Consider the following 25,112-nt stretch of genomic DNA (forward strand, 5'->3'; position numbering starts at 1 on the left):
GCAGCATCAGCATCAGCACCATCAGCACCAGCGGCATCAGCACCAGCAGCATCAGCACCATCAGCATCAGCACCAGCAGGATCAGCACCATCACCACCAGCGGCATCACCACCAGCGGCATCACCACCAGTGGCATCAGCATCAGCACCATCAGAACCAGCGGCATCAGCACCAGCAGCATCAGCACCAGCAGGATCAGCAGCATCACCACCAGCGGCATCACCACTTGCAGCATTAGCACCAGCAGCATCTCAGTTTGTGGTGAAGTACACAAGGCCTTTGGGATGTTTTACCTCATCAGAACCTAAAGCAGTTAAAAATATAAAGACTTCTCCCTCATGTATACAGCACTGCACCTAATTAGATCTGATCCGTGATCCCCTACAGGCACAGTTGTGCTGCAGAAGCCCTAACTGTTTATTAATAGATGGATTAATCATAGAGCAGCGCGTGCAGCCAGGTTGAGCATTTACCTTCAGTGTTGCAGAGGAACAAAAACAGACCAAACTGGAGTATGTGACTATCAAACATCTGTTTAACCTTTGAACTGCACTTTCAGAGAAGATGGCAATTTTATTGGATGATTCAATAAGTGCAGGAGAGCGGAAAGAAAAAAAAAGCCCAAAAATATTGTCATGATTAATGCATGTCCTGTTGTTTCAACACTTAGTGTCTTACATCAGTTCTGCGCTGTGATTGGTGGAGCCAAAGGATTCAAGATTCAAAGGAAAGCAGAAAAAAAACTCCAGCAGACAGGAGCGATCCCAGCAACGCTGCTTCACAAAAAGGTTGTGAAAAAATCAAAGCGATGTTCTCCTTCCTGAAACATTAGACAGAGCGATCATCAAATAAAACTAGCAGCTCTGTTTCTGAGCTAATTAGCTCATCAGTGCTCCACCATTAGGTGTGTTTCCATCTCTCAACCAGTTCAAGGCAATGAACTAGTGCTGTAAACTCAATAATGGTGCCGGCTGGATTAGCAAGAACCCATTGGAGAGAAGACGTAGAAAATTACTAAATGCAACTCATTATTTCCATTATAAATCAGGGGCAAGTACGGCACGCGGGCCGGATCTGGCCCACCTCCACGTTTTGCCTGGCCTCCCCACACACTATCAGAGGTCCATGATTTTGTTTTTTTCTTCCCCCAATCTGGCTTTGAAATTGTTTGCTAACACTGCTAGAAAAATAGAGTTTTGCTTGCAGTGTTTTCTGTTAGCAAAACAGTGTTAGCATCAATCGCAGACAGAACTGCTAACAGAAAACACTGTTAGCATCAATCGCAGATAGAACTGCTAACAGGAAGCACTGTTAGCATCAATCGTAGACAAAACTTCTAACAGAAAACACTGTTAGCATCAATCACAGATAGAACTTTTAACAGAAAACACTGTTAGCATCAATAGCAGACAGTACTGCTAACAGGAAACACTGTTAGCATCAATTACAGACAGAAATGCTAACGGGAAACACTGTTAGCATCAATTATAGACTGAACCGTTATCAGAAAACCCTTTTTCTGTTAGCCTATACTGACCCCGCCCCCGCATCAGTAAAGAAAAAGTCATGTGGCCCTCACAAGAAAAAGTTTGGGGACCCCTGCTCTAAACAAACCTGAAGACACCCTCATCATCCTCAAAAACCTGTTACCTGCCGAGTCGTCTCAAGTCTTTACCCAATCAATCCTCTTCTTCTTCTCTGTCCAGATGATGCTGTGGACTCAAACCCCTCCCCACTGCGTCTCTGTAAAGTGCAGGTATCTGCAGCTGGAAGTCCACTAATATTTCACTAATTAATGAGGCTTTCAGCAGCAGCAGCTCCCAGAAATAAAAAGTTCCCATCCCCCTGAGTGTGTTTCACAGCACACAGCCTATGCTAATAAACACTTGGCAAGAGGAGCTGACACAGATTTAGCAAGTCCACATTTAGATGAAACATAAAATATCCAGCAGCTTATGGAGCTAAGCCTCCGTTTAGCTGTGAGAGTGTGAAACCGGTGCTGGTCAGCCGGTGCTGGTAAATGCCGGCGTCCATGCCCCTTCCCTCCAGCAGAAAGGAGTTTTTTTTTTCCTTTTTGAGAATCCTCCTCAGAAATCCTGCCAAGCCTGATTTCAAAGGAGGTCACAGACTGTGGCGCCACCCCCTGTCTGCTCAGACAACTGCAGACAAACGGGTGGACAGATTTCTCATTAACTGCACTGTGAAATTATCATTATTTTTGTGTGAATGCTGCAAGTATTTTTGGTATTCATGAACTTTATAGTTTTTGAAATATTGAGCAAAATATGTCCCAAAGGGAAATCATTGAGAAATCTTCAATTTTCTAAATTCTAAGTAGATTAACAACAAGAATTTAAATATATTCATATGTTTTAATCTTTTACAGTAATTTAAAAACAATGGAGTTTAACTCATATTTTAGCAACATGCTAAAGTTTTTGGGAAACTAGTTTAATGAGGAATTTTAGGCTATTTTGGACATTATTAAGCAACAAGCTAGCTTTTTTGGCTAATTTGGAGTCAAGGTTTTTTAGGCTATTTTGGAGTTTAGCTAGTATTTGAGCAATGTGCTAGCTTTTTGGCTAGTTTGGGAACTACTGGGTTTTTTATGCTAATTTAGAGTTTAGCTAATATTTTAGCAACAAGCTAACATTTTTGACTATTTCAGTTTTCCAAAGAATTTTAGACTATTCGGGAGTTTAGCTAGTGTCTAAGCAATGTGCTAGCTTTGTTGGCTAATTTGGCATCTACTGAGGTTTTTTCTTTGGTCTAATTTGAAGTTTAGCTAATATTTTAGCAACAGGCTAATGTTTTTCACTAATTTAGTTAACTGAGGAGTTTTAGGGTATTTTGGAGTTTAGCTAGTATTTGAGCAATGTGCTAGCTTTTTGGCTAGTTTGGCATCTACTGGGTTTTTTATGCTAGTTTAGAGTTTAGCTAATATTTTAGCAACAGGCTAGCGTTGTTGACTAATTCAGTTTCCAAAGAATTTTAGACTATTTTGGAGTTTAGCTAGTCTCTAAGAAATGTGCTAAAATCTTTTGGCTAATTTGTTATCTACTGTGGTTTTTATAGGCTAATTTGTTGTTTAGCTGATATTTTAGCAATATGCCAACGTTTTTTTTTTTGGCTAGTTTGTTATCTACTGAGGTTTTTATGGACTATTTTAAAGTTTGGCTTCTATTTCAGTGACAGGATACTGTTTTCGACTAATTTAGTCTACTGAGGAATTTTAGACTATTTTGGATTTTAGCCAGTATTTAAGCAATATGTTAGCTTTCCGGCTATATAGCATCTACTGAGGTTTATTTATGCTAATTTGGAGTTTAACTGACGGTTTTTATTTTAATTTAGAGTTTAGCGTCTATTTTAGCAACAGGCTAACGTTTTTGACTAATTTAGTTTACTGAGGATTTTTAGGCTATTTTGGAATTTAACTAATATTTAAGCAATATGTTAGTTTTTGGGCTAGTTTGACGTCTACTTAGGTTTTTATGCTTTTTTTTAGTTTAGCTGATATTTTAGCAACAGGCTAACTTTTTTGAATAATTTAGTCAACAAAAGAATTTTTGGCTATTTTGGAGTTTAGCTAGTCTTTAAGCAACGACTTAGCCTAGTTTTTTCTTTGCTAATTTATAATCTACTGAGGTATTATTTGTTGCAAAATTAGCATTTATTATAGGAATTTTTAAGCAATTTTACTACAATTTAGGCCAACTTCAGCACTTTTATAGTTCTTATCAACATTTCCAGTTTTTTAGCAAATTTAACATTTTGCAAATAATTTTGCATTTTCTGGAAATCCCTGCAGCAATTAAAGTAAATTGCATCACCATTTTCAGCAAAAAGCTTCAGCATCTTCAGCAACTATTTTCAGCAAAAAGCATTCACACTGGCATTATTGCAGGTAATGCAACTTTTCTAGCTGTAATTATTATTATTTTTATTATTGAGAAAGTTTGTTTTTCCTGTTAATAATTTCTCCTGGGAGTAAGAATATGAAATTAACGTTCATTTCCAAAACATGAAATATCCTGAGAAAGTAGTTCAGCCATATTTAAAATGTAAATAAACAGCAATTAATTCCTGCTGCTGTGCTGGGTATAACTGCTCTACTTTTCTGTGACCTTAAACAAATACATCATGTAATTGGAGCTTATTCCAACACTAATGTGGGTTTTATTTTATTTTTTTTAAGTGGGACACCCAATTTTCTAACAAACAAGACACTTTAAAGTAGAAAGACTGTTTTATTTGTAGAATATATTGACAGTACAGCGATATAAACGCCGCCGTTTCGCCTCCGTTTGAGCGTGGCGGTTTTAGCTCATCAGACGAAGCTGCAACACGGAGCCTGAACTGTGATGGGGAGAAAAGTGCCTCCCATTTCCGCTGCGTGGATCCAGAAATGCACAATTTAATAATAACCAGCAGAGCGGGAAGGTGGACGCGGGGCGCCGTGGACCCCCGCGCCACCGTGGGGATAAACAGGGCTGAAACAACACAAGGAGAAACAAAGCCTACAAACAAAAAGCAAAGATAAAAGAAAGAAGGAGAAGTTTGTCCAGACACACAGTGTCTGGACAAACAGTGTCTGGTGTTGCAGTGTGCGGTTCAGTCGTCGGCGGGTGGGCGGGCCTTCATTCCTCGCCGCTTTTAAGGAGCGCTCTTCTGTTTCAAACATTCAGTTTGTTTTTTTGGGCTCCAACTACCGAAGGATTCTGGGAGAAGACCGATCGTCAGTCACCGTCTTGCGCAGCTTCACCCCGCGGCGAATGGTCACCAGCATGTCCACGTCCTTTACAGAGGACAGCTCCTGGGGGGCCGACTCGCCAGGCAGCGAGCTGGAGAATGGGAAGTGACCCTCGCCGAGGGCGTGAGCGCTGGCCGCCAGCTCTCCTATCTTCTCCACCAGGCTGTGACGGTTGGCAGCCAGCAGAGGGTCCTCCTCGCCACTCTGGGCGCCCATGCCAGGCGCCTGCTGGGGGTACAGAGTCCTGTCGGTGGCACCCCCTCCCCCCCTGCTCCACGTTGTGTCGGGGAGGCTCATCCGCTTCGGGGAACCCATCATGTATACGTCCCCGCCGTACAGGAACTCCTCGCCGCCTGTGTGGTGCGGGGAGGGGCTGGCGTGGCCCGGAGAGTCCGGCACGGTGGGGGTTTTGGCGGGAACGATGGGGGGCCGGATGGGGATGGGGCCAGACGTGGACGGGGTGCGCCTCACGCCCGTCTTCGTGGACGGAGTCCGACGAATGGTGGCGGTCCCCGAGGTTATGACTCCGGAGCTCCCGCCCTCGGGGCCGTTGGGAGTCCCCTGCGGGCTTCGCCCCGCGGGCAGACCCGCCGTGCTGGCGGGCCTCTTGGTTTGGATCATGCGGCGGTAGCTCTGGGCGATGTTGCTGTGCCGCGGGATGGTGGAGGACTTGTCGAAGTCGGCCTGGCCCTCGCCGTCAGCGTCTCCGTTCAGAGAGTAGCACTCGTAATCTGAACCTGACGGAGAGAAGAGAGTCGTCAGCAAAAGCTGCAGATCACATGACCTCTGGGAAAGCTGTCGTGGGGGTTGGTTTTTACCCACATGGCGCCGGATTCTTAATCGATGTGAATTCCCTCTGCTGCTCATACCTGAGCTTTGTTCCGGGGGGTTGGCCTTACCTTGTGAGGGTATGGTGTCCTCGGAGCAGGAGGGGGTGTTGGTCTGGCTGCTGTAGCCGCTGGAGTACTGCAGAGAGTCTCTGCTGCTCTTCTGCTGCTCCATGCTCAGGCCGCGGGTCAGGACCATGGCCAGAGAGCTGGCTGCCGGAGATAGGGGCTCCCCGTGCTGAGGCGTGCACACCAACCCAGACAGGTAGCAGCAACATGCAGATTAGTCCACATTAGCATGACAATGCACACGCTGCCGCCCTGACATTTCCTTCCCCCTCCCGGAGGAGCGCCTACCTTTGCTGTAATAATTCCACTCCTCGCTCTGCCCAGATCGTCCGCCTGCATCCCAGGGTATCCCTGCGGACTGGGCGGAGCCTCGGCTTCCCTCATCTTGTCTGCCGGCTCCCTCCTGCGCTGCGGCGTGCTGGCTAGCGACGGCTCGCAGGAGCTGGACTTAGCCCAGTCCTGCAGTGGCAGATGGGACAATCAGGCCGTCTTCCTCGCCGTTTGCAACCAAATTGCCGCACTCTCAGCCAAACACAGGCACTGATTTGGTTCGTGAGCTGGGCAGAAGCTCGGACAGTGTTCCCTCGCTTTACCGCCGTTCCAAAAACCTTATTTTACCTATTCTTAAAGCACATTGTGTTCTGCATTCTGATTGGCTGGGGACCTTGTCAGTCAATCTCCTCCCTGTGGTATCGAGAGAAAATAGACTCACCCAAATTTCTGTGTGCATATTTCTGGATTTGTATCTCCTACAATATATTTTGTGCATGAAACACATGTCACATAAAAAGAAATTAAAAAAAAATTGTGATTTCCCAGCATTCTAGCAGCATTTAAACGCATCACTTAGGGACGAATCTTGAAGACGTGAAAAGAGTCTCACATTAGATTTATGCTTAAATGTGGGTTTGTGTGTAATTATTAAAGATTTGTGTGTAATTTAGTTTCAAGCTGTTGCAATTTTAATTTGTGCTTCTGTACATTTTTTTTTACTTTAACACATTTTGTACTTTTGTACAAAATGAATTATATGAGTTACAAATCAAGAATTAAACACAAACAAATCGGGTGAGTCTATTTTCTCTCCATACTGCTTTATCTTCTGTACAGAATGACTTCAGTTTGAAAAATTTACATAAATCTTTTATCATGATCAGATCTTTGTTTTCTTTCTATAATCCTTATTTTTCTCTTAAAGTTTGAGTTTAAATAAGAGAGTAGAAAGTGAAAATTTTTATGTCTGTCTGAGAAAAGTCTATAAAGTGTTTCGTGAGGAGTTCAACATCCTTAGAACATCCATGATCCTCAGATTCCACTTATCACGGGTTATAACTCTCAGGATAAACGAGGAAAAACTGTACAGATGAGTGCAGACCAGCTGTGACAGCGTTACTTAGTGGAGCCAACGGAGCCAAATGGTGACTGAGGTTAAAATGCAGAGAAAAAACATAAGAAGCAAAGAATGAAAGGAGGGGGCAACCCAAAAAAAAAGAAGCTGCAAATGAAAACAAACCTTCCAGCTAGGAACCTTTGATGTGGGTGAGGGATCGTTGGATCCGGGGGAGTGGTTAAATGTGGGAGACGAGGGAAGTATGACAGATAGAGGCCGGATGGTGCCGGTTTGAGAGAAAGCAGGGCGGAAGGTGCCGAAGGATGAGCATGAGCCAAACTGCGGAATGGACAGACAAGTCAGAGCGCTCAACATCCACAAACAGTCCACGGCAAAAATCGCAGTGCGGCTGTCACGAGGAGCCCACGGGCTTTTACTGAACTTACAACAATGAGAGGAAATACATGTGTGCACGTGTGTGTGTGCACGTGTGTCCAGCACAGCATGCAGGCTGCAGAGGAAAGCATGCAGTACTAACCGCTGTGGGAGAGTTGCACTCGCTGACAGACTGGCAGGTTTCTGACGCCTCGGAGGAGGCTGAGCTTGTTGATTTCTGGGAAGGGGGGTTGGGGGGCGGGGGCAGTGGAGGTTCAGAGGAAATAAGGAGAAGGATGTAGGTGTGATAGATGTATAGGAAGGAGGCTTCAGAGAGCTTTACACTCAGGGATTCGGTTCTCTCTCTTGTGGGATTTACAGACTGAAGACGAGATTGAAAATAAAGTCGCCCATGAGACGCTTCATTTACAAAAGGAACGTTGCATCACTTCAAGATCTGCAATCTGCTCGAAGCTAAAAGCCTGAATAACTTGATCCGTCTGCAGGGAGAAGAATTTATTCTTTGCAAAAGGTAAGTCTCTACTAGAAAAGTTGCATTACCTGCGATAATAGTAAGTGTGAATATTGTTTGCTTAAAGCGGTCACTGAAGCTTTTTGCTAAAAATGGCGACACAATTTACTTTAATTACTGAAGGGATTTGCTTAGAATGCAAAAGTGTTTTGCAAATTGTTACTAAAAGACTAAAATAACTATGAAGTAGCGCTGAAGTTTACCTACATTTCTGAAAAAAAAAATGTAGTAAAAAAGCTTAAAAACCTCTAATAGTTGCCAACTTTGTAAAAATATTGAGTGTGTTGCTTAAATATGAGCTAAACTTCAAATTAGCCCCAAAAGCCTCAGTAGATAGAAATTATCCAAAAAAGCTACATTGTACCTCAAATACTAGCTAAACTCCAAAATAGCCTAAAATTCCTCAGTAAACTAAATTAGTCAAAAACATTAGCCTGTTGCTAAAATAGAAGCTAAACTATAAATTAGCCTCAAAAACCCAGTAGACAACAAATTAGCCAAAAACGTTAGCATGTTGCTAACATAGAAGCTTAACTCCAAATTAGCCTAAAAAACCTTAGTAGAAGCCAAATTAGCCAAAAAAAAAGCTAACTTGTTGCTTAAATACTAGCTAAACTCCAAAATAGCCTAAAATTCCTCAGTAAATTAAATTAGTCAAAAACATTAACCTGTTGCTAAAATAGAAACTAAACTCTAAATTAGCCTTAAAAACCCATTAAACAACAAATTAGCCAAAAACGTTAGCATGTTGCTAACATAGAAGCTAAGGGCAGGGATAACCAGTTTTATTTAGTCTGTTTAGTTTTTAGCAATTGTTCATATTTTATGACTAATGTTCTGCATCTGTAAAATTACCTTCATGAAGCCCAACAAGGGAAATTTCCTTTATGATTTTGGGCTATCTAAATCAAATTGAATTGAATGGAATTGAATTGAAAAACAGCAGTAGATAACAAATTAACCAACAAAACTAGCTTGTTGCTCAAATAGTGGCTAAACTCCAAAATAGCCCAAAATTCCTTAGTAAACTAAATTAGAGAAAACGTTAGCATGTTGCTAAAACAGAAGTTAAACACTAAATAGTCCTAAAAAAACCCTCAGCAGATAACAAATAGGCAAAAAAAGCTAGCTTGTTGCTCAAATACTAGATAAACTCCGAAATAGCCTAAAATTCCTTATTAAACTAAATTACTAAAAAACTTTAACATGTTTCTAAAATAGAAGCTAAACTCTAAAAAAAACAATAAAATACAAATTAGCCAAAAACATTAGCATGTTGCTAAAAAATCAGCTAAACTCCATTTTTTTCAAACTTACTATAAAAGATGTAAACATAGACCATAAATATATTTAAAGGTTTGTTGTTAATTTACTTAAAATTTTTAAATTTGAAGAATTTCTGATTCATTTCCGATTTTGCTCAATATTTCAAAAACTATAAAGTTTATAAATATGAAAAATCCAAGCAGTAATGTCCTGAACGAGCTGAAAGTGTGACTGAGTTTTTACATCTGATAAGTGAGAATCACTGTAGTGTGATTGCTTACTAAGCATTCACATTGAAAAGAAAAGGCTGTTTGATGATCTTGGAAGGGGAGTCGGCAGATGGAGCGTGCTCTGCAGCCAGGAACCTCCAGAGACGTGAAATCTGCCTTTGCTGCCGCTTTGGCTGCAGTAAAATCTCCCCCCTGAGTTGCCTACCTGGCTGGTGATGTCAGACGGCATGGGGGACGGGGGCTTGGAGAGGGTGTTGGCGTCCTGCGAGACGAACCCCGAGTCGTGGGAGGAGACGCTGCTGAGCCGGTGGGCCCCCGCCGAGGGCATCTGGAGCAGGCTGTTGGAAGAACATCACAAAGATGAGGAAGGAAGCTGAACGCCGTTCCGATCGATACCAGAACGTTCTCAGTTCTGGAAGTATTCGTATGGAGGGGGGGCATGTAAAGCACAGAGAAAACAATAAAGGCTGGATGAAAAATTGATCACAAAGCTGCGGGCGTGATAAATGGTGTCATTCCTCTAATGTCGGTGCATTAAAGAGCATTAAACCCTTATTTCATTTTTCTGCGCCTCTGAAGATTAAAAGCTGCCTTTTCTGCTTTTTGTTGTTCTCGCTCAGCTTTGCTTTCTTTTGTCACCCACACATTTTTGAAATGTGCAACCTGCTCCTCTCACCTTCCCTCAGCACTCCTCCTCCTCCCTCTGGAACATATCTGCAGCTATCTCCTCTCATTAATCTTCTTCCTCCAGGATGAGGCTTAAGGAGGAATGCCTAATTAAATATGGCAGACTGAATATTTCTTATCAGTTAAGACCAAAGACCGGCCTCGTTTTTCCCCTTCCCTTTTGATGAACCAATATTCTTCCTCTGAAACTGCCAGTCCTGTATCTCCAACACTTTCTTCACACAGATGTTCTAACAAAGTTAGTTGGCGGAGTGGATGACGCTCGCTCTCACATCACGCTTTGGAATGGAGAATAAATACGGAAAACCCAAAAAAGAAAATGTGTTAATTGGTAAAAACATCAGGAACTGAAACTTTGGAGCGAGAGTTTCTATTCTGTTCTCCAGTGACCTAGAATCACAGCTGGTGACTTTTGGGGCACGTTTGAGGTGTTCAACACATTTGGGTTTAAAGTGGAAACAAGAACCACGAAGATAAATCTGTGAAGAACCTGAGATGCTCCAGCGACAGCTCGGCCGAAGAGCTGTCGCGTTTGTGTCAGATTAAAAAAAACCTGGCGAGAAGATTGATAGGTTGCATACCTGCACATGCTGCTCTTCCTGGAGGTGGTGCTGCTGGGGGAGGACGGGGGCGTCTGGTAGGACCAGCTATAATCGGAGCCTTTCAGGTCCCGGATCACCTGCAGCAATCCATCAGAAAACGTTGGTTTCCCTGGAACAGGTGGGCCCGTGCTTGGCTCAAAGGTTAGTCAAACTGGGGATTCCAGGGGCTGAGCAGCTGCACAGTGGTCACTAGAGCTGCTATTTCTAGCAGGTGTGGAAGGTCAGGGGCAACAATGGCTGCTTCTACCCCTAAAGTTTAAAACATGTCCAACTTTTTCTCATGGATTTTGTTTGGTGCATTAACCTGAAAAAACTTGAGAAAGTAAAAATGTCTTTATTTCTAATTTGCAAAGAAAATGAACTTATGAGGGCCATGTAACTATTTATGCTAACAGTGTTTTCTGTTAGCATTTCTGTCTGCGACTGATGCTAACAGTGTTTTCTGTTAGCAGTTCTGTCTGCGACTGATGCTAACAGTGTTTTCTGTTAGCATTTCTGTCTGCGATTGATGCTATCAGTGTTTTCTGTTAGCATTTCTGTCTGCAAATGATGCTAACAGTGTTTTCTGTTAGCAGTTCTGTCAGCGGTTGATGCTAACAGTGTTTCCTGTTAGCAGTTTTGTCAGCGGTGATGCTAACAGTGTTTCCTGTTAGCAGTTCTGTCAGCGATTGATGCTAACAGTGTTTCCTGTTAGCAGTTTTGTCAGCGGTGATGCTAACAGTGTTTCCTGTTAGCAGTTCTGTCTGCGATTGATGCTAACAGTGTTTTCTGTTAGCATTTCTGTCTGCGATTGATGCTAACAGTGTTTTCTGTTAGCAGTTCTGTCTGCGATTGATGCTAACAGTGTTTTCTGTTAGCAGTTCTGTCTGTGATTGATGCTAACAGTGTTTCCTGTTAGCATTTCTGTCTGCAATTGATGCTAACAGTGTTTACTGTTAGCATTTCTGTCTGCGATTGATGCTAACAGTGTTTACTGTTAGCAGTTCTGTTTGTAATTGATGCTAACAGTGTTTCCTGTTAGCAGTTCTGTTTGTAATTGATGCTAACAGTGTTTCCTGTTAGCAGTTCTGTTTGCAATTGATGCTAACAGTGTTTCCTGTTAACAGTTCTGTTCGTAATTGATGCTAACAGTGTTTCCTGTTAGCATTTCTGTCTGCAATTGATGCTAACAGTGTTTCCTGTTAGCATTTCTGTTTGTAATTGATGCTAACAGTGTTTCCTGTTAGCATTTCTGTTCGCAATTGATGCTAACAGTGTTTCCTGTTAGGATTTCTGTCTGCAATTGATGCTAACAGTGTTTCCTGTTAGCAGTTCTGTTTGTAATTGATGCTAACAGTGTTTCCTGTTAGCAGTTCTGTTTGTAATTGATGCTAACAGTGTTTTCTGTTTTCTCTTCAGTTTTTGTAACTACGTTAGTTTTTCAGAAAACACTGTTAGCATAACTGTTTTTTGCTAACAGTGTTAGCACACAAATCTCAAAGCTAGATTGGGAAATAAAATCATTCGTCTCTGATAGAGTTTGGGGGGCGGGGCTAAATGTGGAGGTGGGCCTGATCCGTCACGTGGACTGTAGTTTTGGGACCCCTGCCCTGCTAATCCAGAGGGAGAGATTTTCACCCCAGAAAAATAATTTTCTATATGCTGCATTTTTCTGAGTGTCATGGGTAAAGAGTGACATGTCCCAGGAATGGACGGACCAAAGGCCAAGTCTCCAGTATTTTATTTTATTTTATTTTTCGTCTCAAAGTCCTAATTTATCAGTGAATTTCAAGCATTTTTAGGATCTTCCTATTTTTATTTACATTTTTTTTCACATAAACCACATCTGAAAATAAAAGAAAAGTACTTTAATTTATAATTTGTTGTCATATTTTGGTATTTTTTTTGTAACAAATACTTTTTATCGGGTATATTAAATTGTGTAGTGATAGTGGAACTTTTTATAGTGAAAGCGTTCTAGGGTTAAGAAAGTTTTTCAATAACAAACAAATAATCCGAGTTTAACCCTTTGGCACTGATGGACGCCCTCAGGTGTCCTGCTGTGCAGCTGTGAGATTAAAGCTCTGTTTAAAGAAACTTATTTTCATATTCTGGGATTATATTTTATTGAATTAAAGAGAGAATTTGGCATTTATTTGTAGTTTTTGGACAAAAGTAATATTTTATTTTAATAAATGAGGTGGAAGACGAACGTCATTCAGAGCAGAGGACCTGCTGTGGGGGCGGAGCTGAATGGAGCTCTGCTATTAGAAATCCAACTCGTATGTAATAACCGTTAATGGAAAAAGAGAGGGCTAAACCAGAGCACCCTGGAACCAGTCGTGAAGCAACCATGACTGTTGTTAGGGAGATCAGTCAAAGTTGCTGTAAAAATGTGAAGTTGCAACAATTAGCAGGGTTTGATTGCTAGTAGTTGCGATCGCAACATCACAAACTCCTGGAGAGACAGATGAGAGGAAATGAAATATGAACCTGTTCACTGGCGGGCGGCAGCTTGTGAGGGTCTTCCGTCAGAACGGTGAGGTCTTCAACGATGGCTTGGAGGTGGGTTATCTCCCCCAGCATGGCGATCTCGACATTCTGCAGGAGACAGGAAAATGAAAATTTAAAAGTCTAAACAACAGTGTTACGTGACAGAAACTCCATCTCCGATCTTCTCACCACCACAGGCTGCAGCAGGTTGATAAATGAGCAGTAGCGCCCCCTCTCCTCCAGCAGCGCTCTTCGCACCGCCTGCTTCTCCGTCTCCTCCATCAGCAGGTACAGGTCGTTGACGTCCTGCATGGCGCTGTCCAGCTGGGGGCGCAGGTTCCCCCTCCCTGAGCGAGAGGCGTCGGGATGAAGGACAAAAATCAGAGATTGGAGGAGAAAAATGAAGGTCACAGTCAGACGGTTCATGCTGGGGAGATGAGAGGATTCTCTAGGATGATGAGCAGAACCAGAGATGGGATGAAGAGGAGCCACGAGATGAAGATACGTTCCTCCTGAGTTCACAGTTATAAGCCGCCAGGAAAAAGTTCCTAACATGTTTAGTGTTAACTCAGTAAAAGTTTATGTTTAATAGAAGGAAATAAAATTTTCCTTTAACAAGCAGAAAACTGCAGGTTTATCATGACAGGATCCACATGTTGACCTCGTTCAGGTGTGTGACAGGTTTCCTGCTCACCTGTTTCAGACAAAACCCCCTAAAAAATTCAATCTAAGATCATTTTTTATCCAAATATTTCAGAGCAAACACCTTTCAACTAAGTTTAAAAACCTAAATTGATATTCAAGCTTTATTGGCTAAAAGTATTACGCTGCAAACTATTCAATCAAAAGCAAACATTTTAAACATTATTTAAAGACATTTAAGAACAGAGCTTTTCTCTAAGTCAAATTTTTATCTCGTAAAAATCTCGGCTCTAGAAATAATGAAATTCTTGTTAACATAAATCCAACTCCAAAACTTGATTTAAGACAGATTTGAAAGGATATTTTTAAGTTTAGACTCACATTTATTGTTATTATTATAGAAACAAACATTTGAATTATTTTTTTAATAAGTTCTAGTCTAAGATTTGATGAGGATTTATTAAGATAAACCAACTTGTAACCAGAAAAGTTACATTACCAAGTTATAATGCAAGTGTGAATCCTTTTTACTTCGCTGAAGACGCTGAAGCGATTTGCTGAAAATGCAAAAACTATTTGCAAAATATGACATTTCTAAAAGATTGGAAATTTGGATAAGGAGCTATGAAAGAGCGCTGAAGTTGATCTATATTTCTGAAAGATTTGTAGTAAAATTGCTTAAAAAATCCGAAATAAATGACAATTTTGCAAAAATATTTAATATATTCCTTAAATAGAATTCCTCAGTAAACTACATTTGTCAAAGGTGTTAGCTTGTTGCTGAAATATTAGCTAAACTTCAACTTTTTTTTAATTATTCTACAAGATGAAAACATAGTTTATGAATATATTTAAAGGCTTGTTGCTAATCTATATTAAATTGAAAAATGTAAAGACTTTCTCATTCATTTCCGTATATTGCTCAGTATTTCAAAAACTACAAGCCGGAATGTCCTGAACGTTTTGATACCAAGATTGTTGAAATCTCTAAATCACGATTGAGTTTTGAAAGGAGCAGAAGAAGTGTGAATGCTTACTAATCATCCACACAATAAAATTCAGATTTTGCTCACATTTTGTTTAAAATGAGTCATTTTCACAGTAACTACTGTAATCAAAATGAACAACATGAAGGTTAATAATACAAACCATTGGCTTAGAAATGACACAAAAATGTATTATTGGACTGTAAAACACTCAATCTGAAGTCATTCTATCAAACAGTTACATTTTTTAGTTTGTTTTTCTCTTTTTGAAATCTTGTGTGAAAACTCCTCGTTTCTAGAATTTGATATTTTATTATCAGATTTCTTGTTCAGTAAAATGACTTGTGGACGGATTATTTTATGACTTTCTACTGATTTTCTTCTGCGATTCTTTTCCTGTTTTAGGCTTCCTGAAATGGTCACTCGTCCATTAGAGATGCTGGAGAAAGATCTTGTGATTTTTAAAAAATGTCACTAAATGATTAGAACTTGGTTGATATAATCGATTCATCGATCTAAACTTAATAGATCAATAATTGATCTATAAAAGAAGAGATCGATCTAATGCATAAAGATAAAGTCCGCTAGCATGATGCTAACACATAATGGCGTTTCCCATAGGACGGCTAATGCTAACGCTCGGTCGACCTAACCATACATTGGTGACTAAATGAACATCTTTATATGAATTTTCCAAACTCTTTTAAGGAAATATTTTTTAAAGTAAAAATTTCTGGTCTAAAACATCGTTTTTTGCTCATTCTTTCTTCTTCTTCTTCTGTAATAAGGTGTAATGCTGTAGCGTGATCGCCACCTAGTGGACAAACTGAAACGTCCTCCAGGAGAAGCAGAACAATCGTTGGAGCTTCTCTGTTTTAGAATCCAGTGAATGATATTAACAACAACATTATTATTTCACTAATACATATTACAGTAGGTGAACTGTATATTCCAAACATATAGTAGATTATTAATATATTTATAAAGAAATGTGTTTAAATGAGTCAAAATTGAAATGAATCGGATTTAATTGGAATCAAAAGAAAAGAAAAAAATCTGAATAAAAACACCAATCCTGCTACCAAAACCAGGATAAAAAACAAACCTTTCAAAGATCATTAGACTAAAACTGGGGATCCGTGACTGCATTTGGGTTTAAAAAAACAGAAGTTTACAGAAAATAATCCAAAAACACTCTAACTTGGGAGTGTTTCTCATCTGAACTTTACAGGTTCCAGCATCCAACCGCGATGGCATTTCCCTCAGTGATGATGACAAACGACTGAAATGTTTTCAGGTTGTAATAATGAGCCGTCACCTTCTGGCTGCATTTTAGTTAATTAGAGTTTTATTAGGAGCTGCAGAGTTAATGGAGCTGAAGTCAACATGCAGACGCTGTTCTGATAAAAACACAAAAGAGACTTTTTTACATCAATTTAAAATCACTGTTAATTGGTTGATTAGAAATGCTGAACTGTAAATGATTGTAATAAAAAAATACATGCTTAGCATCACTAAGTAGCTAGCGGGTAGTGATTTATCCAGCGCAGTGAAGCAAAGTTTTCATGCAGAAGTTAAATGTATGGAGGGATTTTTGTGCCACCATGTTGCAAGTTAAAGTTACAGATTTGAAATAAAAAATTTCTAAGTTAAAAACAAAATGTTAAGTGTTAAAAATTAAAAATCATAATTCTCAAATGAAAATATATAATATTTGTTTTCAAAAACTTTTACCCAACTTTTCCCCTTTAAAAAATTGTTTTGCTTTCAAAAAATATATATGTTTTTATTTTTGCTTTCAAAAAATAGAGAGAAATTTTTGAGCGCAAAATCAAGATAGGTCGTAAGGTATGGAGCTAAATTGGGGCCAATAATATTTGAAATTTGACTAAAACAAATTGAAGAAAAATATTGGTGTTTGGCCCCAAAAAAATTTAACTGTCTGAAACTTTTTGGTATTCTAAAATAAAGGTAATTATTTTCAAATGTTTTGGGGTTTTTTTGTCTCAAAACTCCAAATTTCTATTTCAAAAGTTTTTTTTTTTCAGTTTCAAACCTTTTTTTTTCTTCGATTCTGAAAATTTCAGTTTCAAAACCTTTGGTCTCGTTGTGGCACGTTGGGGCGGGAGTTGTATGTGATAAAACTCAACATTTTACACCCGTTTTGGGACAACTTCAGACTATGATATTCCAGACTAAAAGTCAAAGTTCCCTGAGTCGGTGAACCCAACGGGACTGAAGTTACCACTCTCATTGATTTTGATTGGTCCTTCGCGTTAGCCCCGCCCCAACGCAGCATAGAGAGGCCAAAAGTTTTTAAACTGAAAATTTTCAGATCCCAAACTGAAAATAAAAGAGTTAAAAGCGAGAAAAAGATTTGAAACTGAAAAAAAGGTTTTAAAATTTAAATTTTAAGCTTTGAAACTGAAAAAAAAAAAAAAACAATTTAAAACTGAAAATAATTTGCTTATTTTAGAATAGGAAAAATTTTGGATATTTTACATTTTTTTTTGGCCAAACACCAATATTTTTTTCAATTCGTTTTATTTGAGTTTCCAATAATATTGGTCCCAATGTAGCTCCTTAAAAAAACAGAATATTTGAAACTGAAAATAATGATGCGTATTTTAAAATAGCAAAAAGTTTTGGACATTTAAATATTTTAAATATTAATTATTTTCTGGCCAAACACCAATACTTTTTTCAATTTGTCTTATTTACGTTTCAAATAATATTGGCACAAACTTAGCTCCATAGAAAGCAAGATGAGACGCAACAAATCTGAAAACTTTTGTGTTGCAAAAGCAAAAATATTTTTTGAAAAGCAAAAAATAGTTTTTGAAAGCAAATATTATGTATTTTCATTTGCAAATGTGAATCTTATTCTCAAAACTTTACATTTTGTTTGCAATGTAGGAAATTCTAATGTCAAATCTGTAACTTAAGATTTGTTGGCACAAAAATCCCTTCCTAGAGTGTGACCTAAGATGCAGGTTTGATGGATGAGGTGGCGTGACGCTCGACTGGGGGACAGAGCAGCAGACATACCTAGCAACTCTACAGCCAGGGTAAAAGCCAGAGGGAAACAGAAGAGGCGATCGGAAACGATCAGGAATCGGAGAGACAGAAGAAACAGGCTATTATTAGCGAGTCAAACCAGGACACATTCATGATTCTGGAGTGAGGAGGAGCTGCACCACAACAGAAAGTTCATTACAACCAGCTAATATGAGCACAGCAGGGGAGGAAGTTCATTTCTGCGACTTCTTTAAAAAAAAAAAAAAAAATAAAAAAAGCAAATCATCCAAAGCCGGAAAGGAGGTCATGAAGTTCTGCCGAGTGATCGTTCTCTCTGCTGCCTCTAGATGGTGCTGGTTCACTTTGCAGCAGACAGCTCCTAAATCATCAAACTTTGAGGGATTTTTTTTTACCTTTTCTTGCTTTCTTCTGCAGCTTGATGGTATCTAAGGACTTCCTCTTGATTTCCTGACGAGATCTTTTGTATTCTGCAAAAAACAAACCATGAAAAAAACCACAAGGACGCCAAGCTGCTCAGAAGGTTCCGTTTGCTACCTTTGGCGTGGTCTTTGTCCAGCTGGTTAGCCGTCTTCTTCCACTCTTCTATCCGGTCTTGGAGCGGAGTGACCAGGCCCTCCGTGAGGACGCTGCACGGCGACAATGAGAGGAGATGAACGCTCTGCATACGATTATGTTTATGAAAACAACATTTAGTTTTTAGGTTTAGAATACGACTCTTCTTTGTCTTGAATACAAATTTCATAAACTGTCATAAATACGTCACGGGGAGAAAAAAAGATATTAATAGTCAAGTAAAACTTGACATTTTCCCACTTTCTTAAAAATATATGACCGATAATTATTATAAAAAAGTCTAAATAAACATTTTCATTTAAAGATTTGAGTGTGTCATTAATTTCAACCTGTTGTCATTTTAATTTGTGCATGTTTAAATTGTATTTTTTTTTTATGTTGTATTTTTCTTACTTATGCACATAATGTATTTTAGAAGTTACAAATCAGGAAGTACGCACTGCCATGCTAACAGCACGTTAGCATGGTGGATCCTCACTTAGCCGGCCAGTTTGTCAGGCGTGGAGGGCGCGCCCGCTCCAGGTCCTGGACCGGTCCAGATGTACCCCAACCTTCCCCCATCAGTACCCGGGCCAGACTTTAGCAGCACCGCGACCCAAAAGGGATAGCAGCTTAAGAGAATGGATGGGAATGACAAAGCAGCTAAGCTAATTCGGAGCTAAGGCTAACTGTTGGACGACTTAGTGAAAAAGGAAGAAAGTAAAGTATTCTGATCCTACTGACTGTTTAAATTTGTTTGTTTTTACAGCACCAACAGTCGGCTGACCGTCTACTTTAACTCTGAGTTATCTTAGCTGGTTTTGTTTTGTCATCCTCTTATTTTCCACTAGTTTAACATGAGTGGAGCGGTTTGTCTGCCTCTTCTTTTAGGGCTGTTTTCTAACACTTCTGGGTTTAAAATACTGCTAAAATGTTTACACAATCGTCTGTTACAGTCTGACGACCACAAAATGCGGTCGTAGATCTCTGTGTTTTAATCTGTTTTATTACATTTTCTACAGCTTTGGCTATCAAAATCATTTTCCTGTTATGGCATCAATGACATTCTTAAAATTTCTGCTTTATTTCAGTTAAATAAATAAATCAACTTGAACAGATTTACACAGTTTGATCAATCGATGTTTCAGGACTCGATGTATCAGCAGAAATTCATATTCAAGACAAAGAGAAGTCGTATTCTAAAGAGACATGTTAAACATAAAACTAATTGTTTCATTTTTTTTATGAATACAAATTTTTCTTTATGAATAAACATGATTATTTACGAATATGTTTCTTTTTGAAAGTGACCTTACGCCATAGAAACAGAGCAGAAAACGAGGGTTCTTACTTGGAGAAGTGGCGTAATTTGGCCTCGATGCTGCGGTGCCTCATGCACATCCTCGTCAGGGCTGAGCCGATTTCCCTGGTGGCACCTATAGAAAGACAAAAACAAACTGGATCGTTACAATCCGAAGAACTTCATTCTCTGCCACTGAAAGGATTTGTCAGGAATCATTTATTTTCCACAAGGAGACACAGTTCCTTGTGCCACCACTAGGGGGAGCCGCCTTTAGGAGGTCTGAAGGAGGCACTTGTTTGAGGAAATGAGAGGCGATTCCCGCTCCATTTTCCTCCGTTCCTCTCATCAAATCAAGCCTTTTCCCCTTTGACTCTTCAAGACTGTGTGAGATGACACTTTCCTCTCTGCAGAAGTGTAATTAAATGGGTTCTTAAGCCGGTAAAGCCGCGGCCGCTCAGCTGTCTCGCTGTAATGTGTAGCAGCACTGATCCTGCTGTAATCTGGGCCACATAGGGCTAATCGGAACGCCTCGGCACACACCAGCACCACACAGGCCTCTTTATTATCGCCTCTTTATGTGCAGACGCTTGTGACTGGACAGGTGGTGTAATTTACAGACCCCCCCACCCTTTCCGAAGTTCTCACCCCCTCTATCCGGGAGGGGAAAGGAGGGAACCCTGTAAGGGGATATCCCTCTATTCTTCCCCGTCTGCTCTGCCTTTCCTGTCCCGTTTCCTAAACACGACTCCTGCAGGGAAGGAGGAATGGAGAGGAGCCTCCTTCGGAGACGGAGACGGAGGTCCGGGGAGGCCTGGACTCCTTCGCTGATGTCACAGGAGGCCAGCTTAGTATGGAGCTAAACCAGCACCAAAATTATTTGAAACCAAATAAAACAAAATAAGAAATATATATATACCGTCCAAAACTTTTTGATTTCTAAAATAAACTTAATTATTTTTAGCTTCAAATGTTTTTTGTTTTAGGTTTAGAGTTTCAAAATTCAAAATTTTAAAACTTTTTTTTCAGTTCTTTCGTTTTTTGATCTGAAAATTTCCGTTTCAAAACAATTGTGGCACGTTGGGGCGGGGCTAACATGAAGGACCAATCAAAATCAATCAGGGTTCTGACTTCAGTCCCGATGCGTTCACTGACTCCTTGAACTGTGATAATTACCGTCAGGAAATGGCTGTATTGTATGGAGCTATTTTGGGGTCATAAGTTTTTGAAACCCAAATAAAACGTTTTGAAAAAAATATTTGTGCTTGGCCAAAAAAAAAATTAAAATGTCCAAAACTTTTTGCAATTCTAAAATTAACGTAATTATTTTCAGCTTCAAGAGTTGTTTTTTAGGTTTCGAAAATCTAAATTTCAATTTCAAAACTTTTTTTTTTTTTATCACATTCAAGTCTTTATTTTTATTTTCAAATCTGAAAATGTCAGTTTCAAAACTTTTGGCCATGTTTTGGCGCATTAGGGCGGGGCTAACACGAAGGACCAATCAAAATTGATGAGGGTGGTAACTTCAGTCCCGGTGTGTTCACTGACTCCTAGGATTGTGATAACTACAGTCAGAAAAGGGCTGTTTAGTCTGTACTATGATGGTCTGAAGTTTTTCCTAAGACGGGTGTAAAAATCAGAGTTTTATAAACAACGTCCAAAACGCCGTTCTAGCCCGTTCAAAGCGCCATCTTATTGTGTCAAAAGCAGCCGTAGAAAATGTCCTTATGCATGAAATTATCACAGTTCTCAGAGTCAGTGAATGCACCAGGACTGACGTTACCACCCCCATCAAAGGCTTGCCCCGCCCCAATGCGCCACAACGGGGCCAAAAGCTTTGAAACTGAAATTTTTAGATTCAAAAACAAAAACTAAAAAGAGTTAAAACTGTTTTGAAATGGAAATTTAGAGTTTTGTTACCTAAAAAAAGAACATTTGAAGCTGAAAATACTTCAGAATAATAAAAGGTTTCTGACTTTTTACGTTTTTTTTACATTTTATTTTTGTCAATTTGTTTGATTTGGGTTTCAACTAATATCGTCCCTAATTTAGCTCCATAGATTAGAGCCTTCCCTGGAAACTGCAGAGCGACTCAAAGACCTGCGATGACCTGTAGAGGGATGTAGGTGTGAGTTTGAGGGGAAATGTTGGAGGTGAAATGTCCTCCAGCTGCACCACATCCACCCTGAACAGGAAGTGATGGAAGTGAGGAGAACGCTCACGAGAACACGACCGGGGAGCGTCGAAAACCACAGCAGGGAGACGCCGCGAACCAAAGACGAGCTCCACACAGGGATTCAGGCAGCGGGACGGGATTTCAGCGCCACCATCAGCACCATCACTCCTTCACCTCCCTCTCCTTTTCCTCTCCTCTTTTCCCTCTGAAAGGAGATCAGCTGACAGCTACATCCTGGGGAGCTTCAGAGGCTTCCTGGCGTGTGGCCGAGGCCGGACGTGAAGCCACGCCCCCTGCATCCTGTGCCACAACACGGGCTGTGACAGTCTCGGGAGGTCAGCTGATGAAGTCTGGATTCTGATTCTGAAACGATTCTAGTCGCAGTTTTTTTTTCCTTCTGCACCTTTGAGGAACAACTTGATCCCGGACACAACCCAAAATCATCTGGACAAAGCCCAAAATTTGCTCTCACCTTCCACCTGCTGAAAATGAATTTTTGACTCCGCCCCCTCCCCGAGAAATAAATTTTAAAAATGACAACATCATGATGGGGAAAAAATGTAAAAAATAATAACAATTTGGCCAAAATCTCTAATGTAGTTAAAAATGAAAAATAAAAGTTGAAACATACATGTTGGAGATTTCCATAAAAGAGTTGAAGTTATTATGGGATGGCCACAGAACCTACAGCTTGGCGGCCATTTTCCCACAACATGGAGAAAATCAAACTTTTGTTCATGCGATCTCCACGAAATTTCCCACACACGCCAGCAGGCTAAGTCTACAACCATAACCGAAGGTTTTTTGACCTTTAACCTCAGCAAGAGGCCGCCATCTTGAATCTTTAGTACCTTCTACAGGGGTGTCAAACGTACGTTCATATTCGACCCACCACATGGTTCAATCTGGCCCAGTAATCAAGAGAGAAAATATAAGGATGTTGGGGGGAAAAAGCACGTTTCTAGCACATTCCTGTGGCAAATTAAAGTATTTAAAGAAACGTCTGCAATGCTCAATGCCACCACTAGGGGAAGCAAAAGAAAAGAAACACCAGCACAACAATAGAAGTGAAATAAACGGAATTTCCTTTCAAGCACTTGCCACATCTGGGTAAGACTACAAGGTTGTTTGAGGCATTTTTTCCAAAGAAAAAAACAAAAACAAAGCTACAAATAACAAGTTGACCATCGGTTATTTAGCCGCTATTTTGGGGGCAGGTAGTGACTGTACCTGTGCTTTGTACCTCGTGCTTTAACCCTTTAACGCCCGAGGCGCCGATGACGTTTAAACACAAAGTCTTGAACATACCGAGCCGCTTTTCTCCTTCTGAATCTTCTGGAATTACGTTGATTGTGTTAACAATAAAAAAATTACAGTAAATCAAATAACCTAAATATTGGAGTTTTTTTAAAAGGGTTAATATAGACATATTTTTTCAGGGAGAAAAATCCGGATAATGATTTTCCGTGTTCGTCCTTTTCCGGTTGTTTCCACTCCAAACCGACTTTGATCCCCTTTGGATTCTCTGGTTCCACGCCTGAAACCTTCACTAAAGCCCTCCCTGCACTGAGACACCTACATGCTGCAGTAAATAAGTCCTGAGCTTGACTTTTTTATCTCCTTTCTTTATTTTTTTTTAAGAGCAGGCGTAATTCTTCCTAAGGTTTTATACTTTTTAACTTCTCTCTCCATGTGTGATTTAAGGCAATCTAAACAAACTTTGTGTTGGCTGGGATTGGACCTGGAAAGAAAATGATTGTTTGGGCGACTGGGAGTGTGAGGTCTTTGGAAGGAGACTGAGGGAACAAAACACACCAGGATGAAGAGGAATCTTTATGAAATGCAGCTGGACGGCTTTTTAAAAAGAGACATTCTTTAAATTCTGAGGAGGATCGGTCAGAACAACCTGAGCGGACTATTCTTGTTCTCTTATGTTCATTTGAGTTGTGTAGTGGTACCACAATATATTATTTTAATAGTCGACTAATCACGGATTATTATTTCCTATTAGTCGACTAATCAGGTCATGGGCAAACTGGATGTAAAGCACACATCTCAACCATCGATAGGTTTAAACTAACTAAAAACTAGATATATAGCATTACCTGAGATAATAATAGTGTGAATGCTGTAAGCTGAATTTGGCCGCTGAAGATGCCAGTGGCAATTGCTAAAGATGCTGAGATTGATAGCTAAAAACGCTGAAGTTAGCCCAAAAAGCAAAAAAAAAGCCGAAATTAGCCACAAAAAAGCTAGCATGTAGCTAAAATATTAGCTAAATTAGCCTAAAAACTCAAGAAAGACTAAATTAGCCATAACAGCTAGCAAGTAGCTGATATATTAGCTAAATTAGCCTAGAACTGAAAAACTTCTAAATTAGCCATAATAGCAAGAATGCAGCTGAAATATTAGCTAAATTAGCCTAAAAACTGAAGAAAGACAAAATTAGCCATGATAGCTAGAATGAAGCTGAAAAATTAGCAAAGTACCAAAATAGCCAAAAAAAAAACAACTAAATTAGCCAAAATAGCTAGCATGTACCTGAAATATTAGCTAAACACTAAATTAGCCTAAATCACAAAAGAATCAAAATTAGCCTAAATAGCTAGCATGTAGCTGAAATATTAGCCAAACACTAAGTTAGCCTAAAAAACAAAATAATCTAAATTAGCTAAAAAAGCTAGCATGAAGCTGAAAAATTAGCTAAACTCCAAAATAGCCTAAAAAAGGTCCAAAAAGCTAGCATAATGCCAGTATAACTTTCAACTTTACTGCACTCCTGACAATATAAAGTAAGGACTACTTAAATTAGTTGTCGACTATTTTAAGAGTCGATTAGTCGTCGATTAGTCGGGGAATCGTGGCAGCCTCAGTGAAGGGCTGTTTAAGTTGAGGTTAAGGTTAAAATCATACAGAACATCAGGACTACAGCTGCATAAAAACGCTGCTTCCTCTTGAGCTTCAGATCTCCTCTCATCACATCAGTCTAGAAGACACTGATGGCTCCTGCAGATGCAGATTTCCAAAGTTTTGTTATTTTTGGAGAAAGCAGAGTTTCTTCTGGAAATCCTCCAACGACAAGCTCAAGTATTTAACTCCTGTTATGAGTCGGAGCTGCTGCTTCTCCTCTCGGCGTGGATGTTACTTCTGAGAAGAGAAGAGCCTCAGACTTCACGTCCGTCAATAATGATCAGGACTTGAACCTGATCTGTCTTTGACCATTTCTCTGCAGTCTGATCTTCAGACTGTAGTATTTGTCATAGTATTGATAAGT

At 39.9% G+C, this 25,112-nt stretch overlaps 2 protein-coding genes across 6 annotated transcripts in view; one reads left to right on the forward strand and one right to left on the reverse strand.

The window, feature by feature from the left end:
- The window catches only part of LOC118598812 (putative protein TPRXL), a 2,327-nt gene extending 1,914 nt beyond the window's left edge, over window positions 1-413 (forward strand). Inside the window, exons 5-6 of the mRNA XM_036212149.1 lie at window positions 5-286; window positions 388-413. Coding sequence (XP_036068042.1) covers window positions 5-286; window positions 388-413 — 308 coding nt within the window. The remainder of the gene's footprint in view (window positions 1-4; window positions 287-387) is intronic.
- Window positions 414-4,230: 3,817 nt separating this feature from the next.
- mtss1la (MTSS I-BAR domain containing 2a) overlaps window positions 4,231-25,112 on the reverse strand; it is a 42,181-nt gene continuing 21,299 nt past the window's right edge. For 2 of the 5 annotated variants that reach the window (XM_024281321.2, XM_024281323.2), the window contains exons 4-16: window positions 19,714-19,798; window positions 18,345-18,436; window positions 18,203-18,277; window positions 17,820-17,828; window positions 13,333-13,490; window positions 13,144-13,251; window positions 10,651-10,748; window positions 9,588-9,720; window positions 7,518-7,592; window positions 7,163-7,318; window positions 5,938-6,108; window positions 5,653-5,818; window positions 4,231-5,490 (exon numbers count right to left, since the gene is read on the reverse strand). In XM_024281321.2, the coding sequence (XP_024137089.1) occupies window positions 4,709-5,490; window positions 5,653-5,818; window positions 5,938-6,108; window positions 7,163-7,318; window positions 7,518-7,592; window positions 9,588-9,720; window positions 10,651-10,748; window positions 13,144-13,251; window positions 13,333-13,490; window positions 17,820-17,828; window positions 18,203-18,277; window positions 18,345-18,436; window positions 19,714-19,798 (2,108 nt within the window). In that variant the 3' untranslated portion in view covers window positions 4,231-4,708. The remainder of the gene's footprint in view (window positions 5,491-5,652; window positions 5,819-5,937; window positions 6,109-7,162; window positions 7,319-7,517; window positions 7,593-9,587; window positions 9,721-10,650; window positions 10,749-13,143; window positions 13,252-13,332; window positions 13,491-17,819; window positions 17,829-18,202; window positions 18,278-18,344; window positions 18,437-19,713; window positions 19,799-25,112) is intronic. The other 3 variants (XM_024281324.2, XM_024281325.2, XM_024281322.2) reach the window with 3 other exon arrangements.

This window comes from Oryzias melastigma, linkage group LG6 (assembly GCF_002922805.2).
Source record: "Oryzias melastigma strain HK-1 linkage group LG6, ASM292280v2, whole genome shotgun sequence".
NCBI classification, from domain to species: Eukaryota; Metazoa; Chordata; class Actinopteri; order Beloniformes; family Adrianichthyidae; genus Oryzias; species Oryzias melastigma.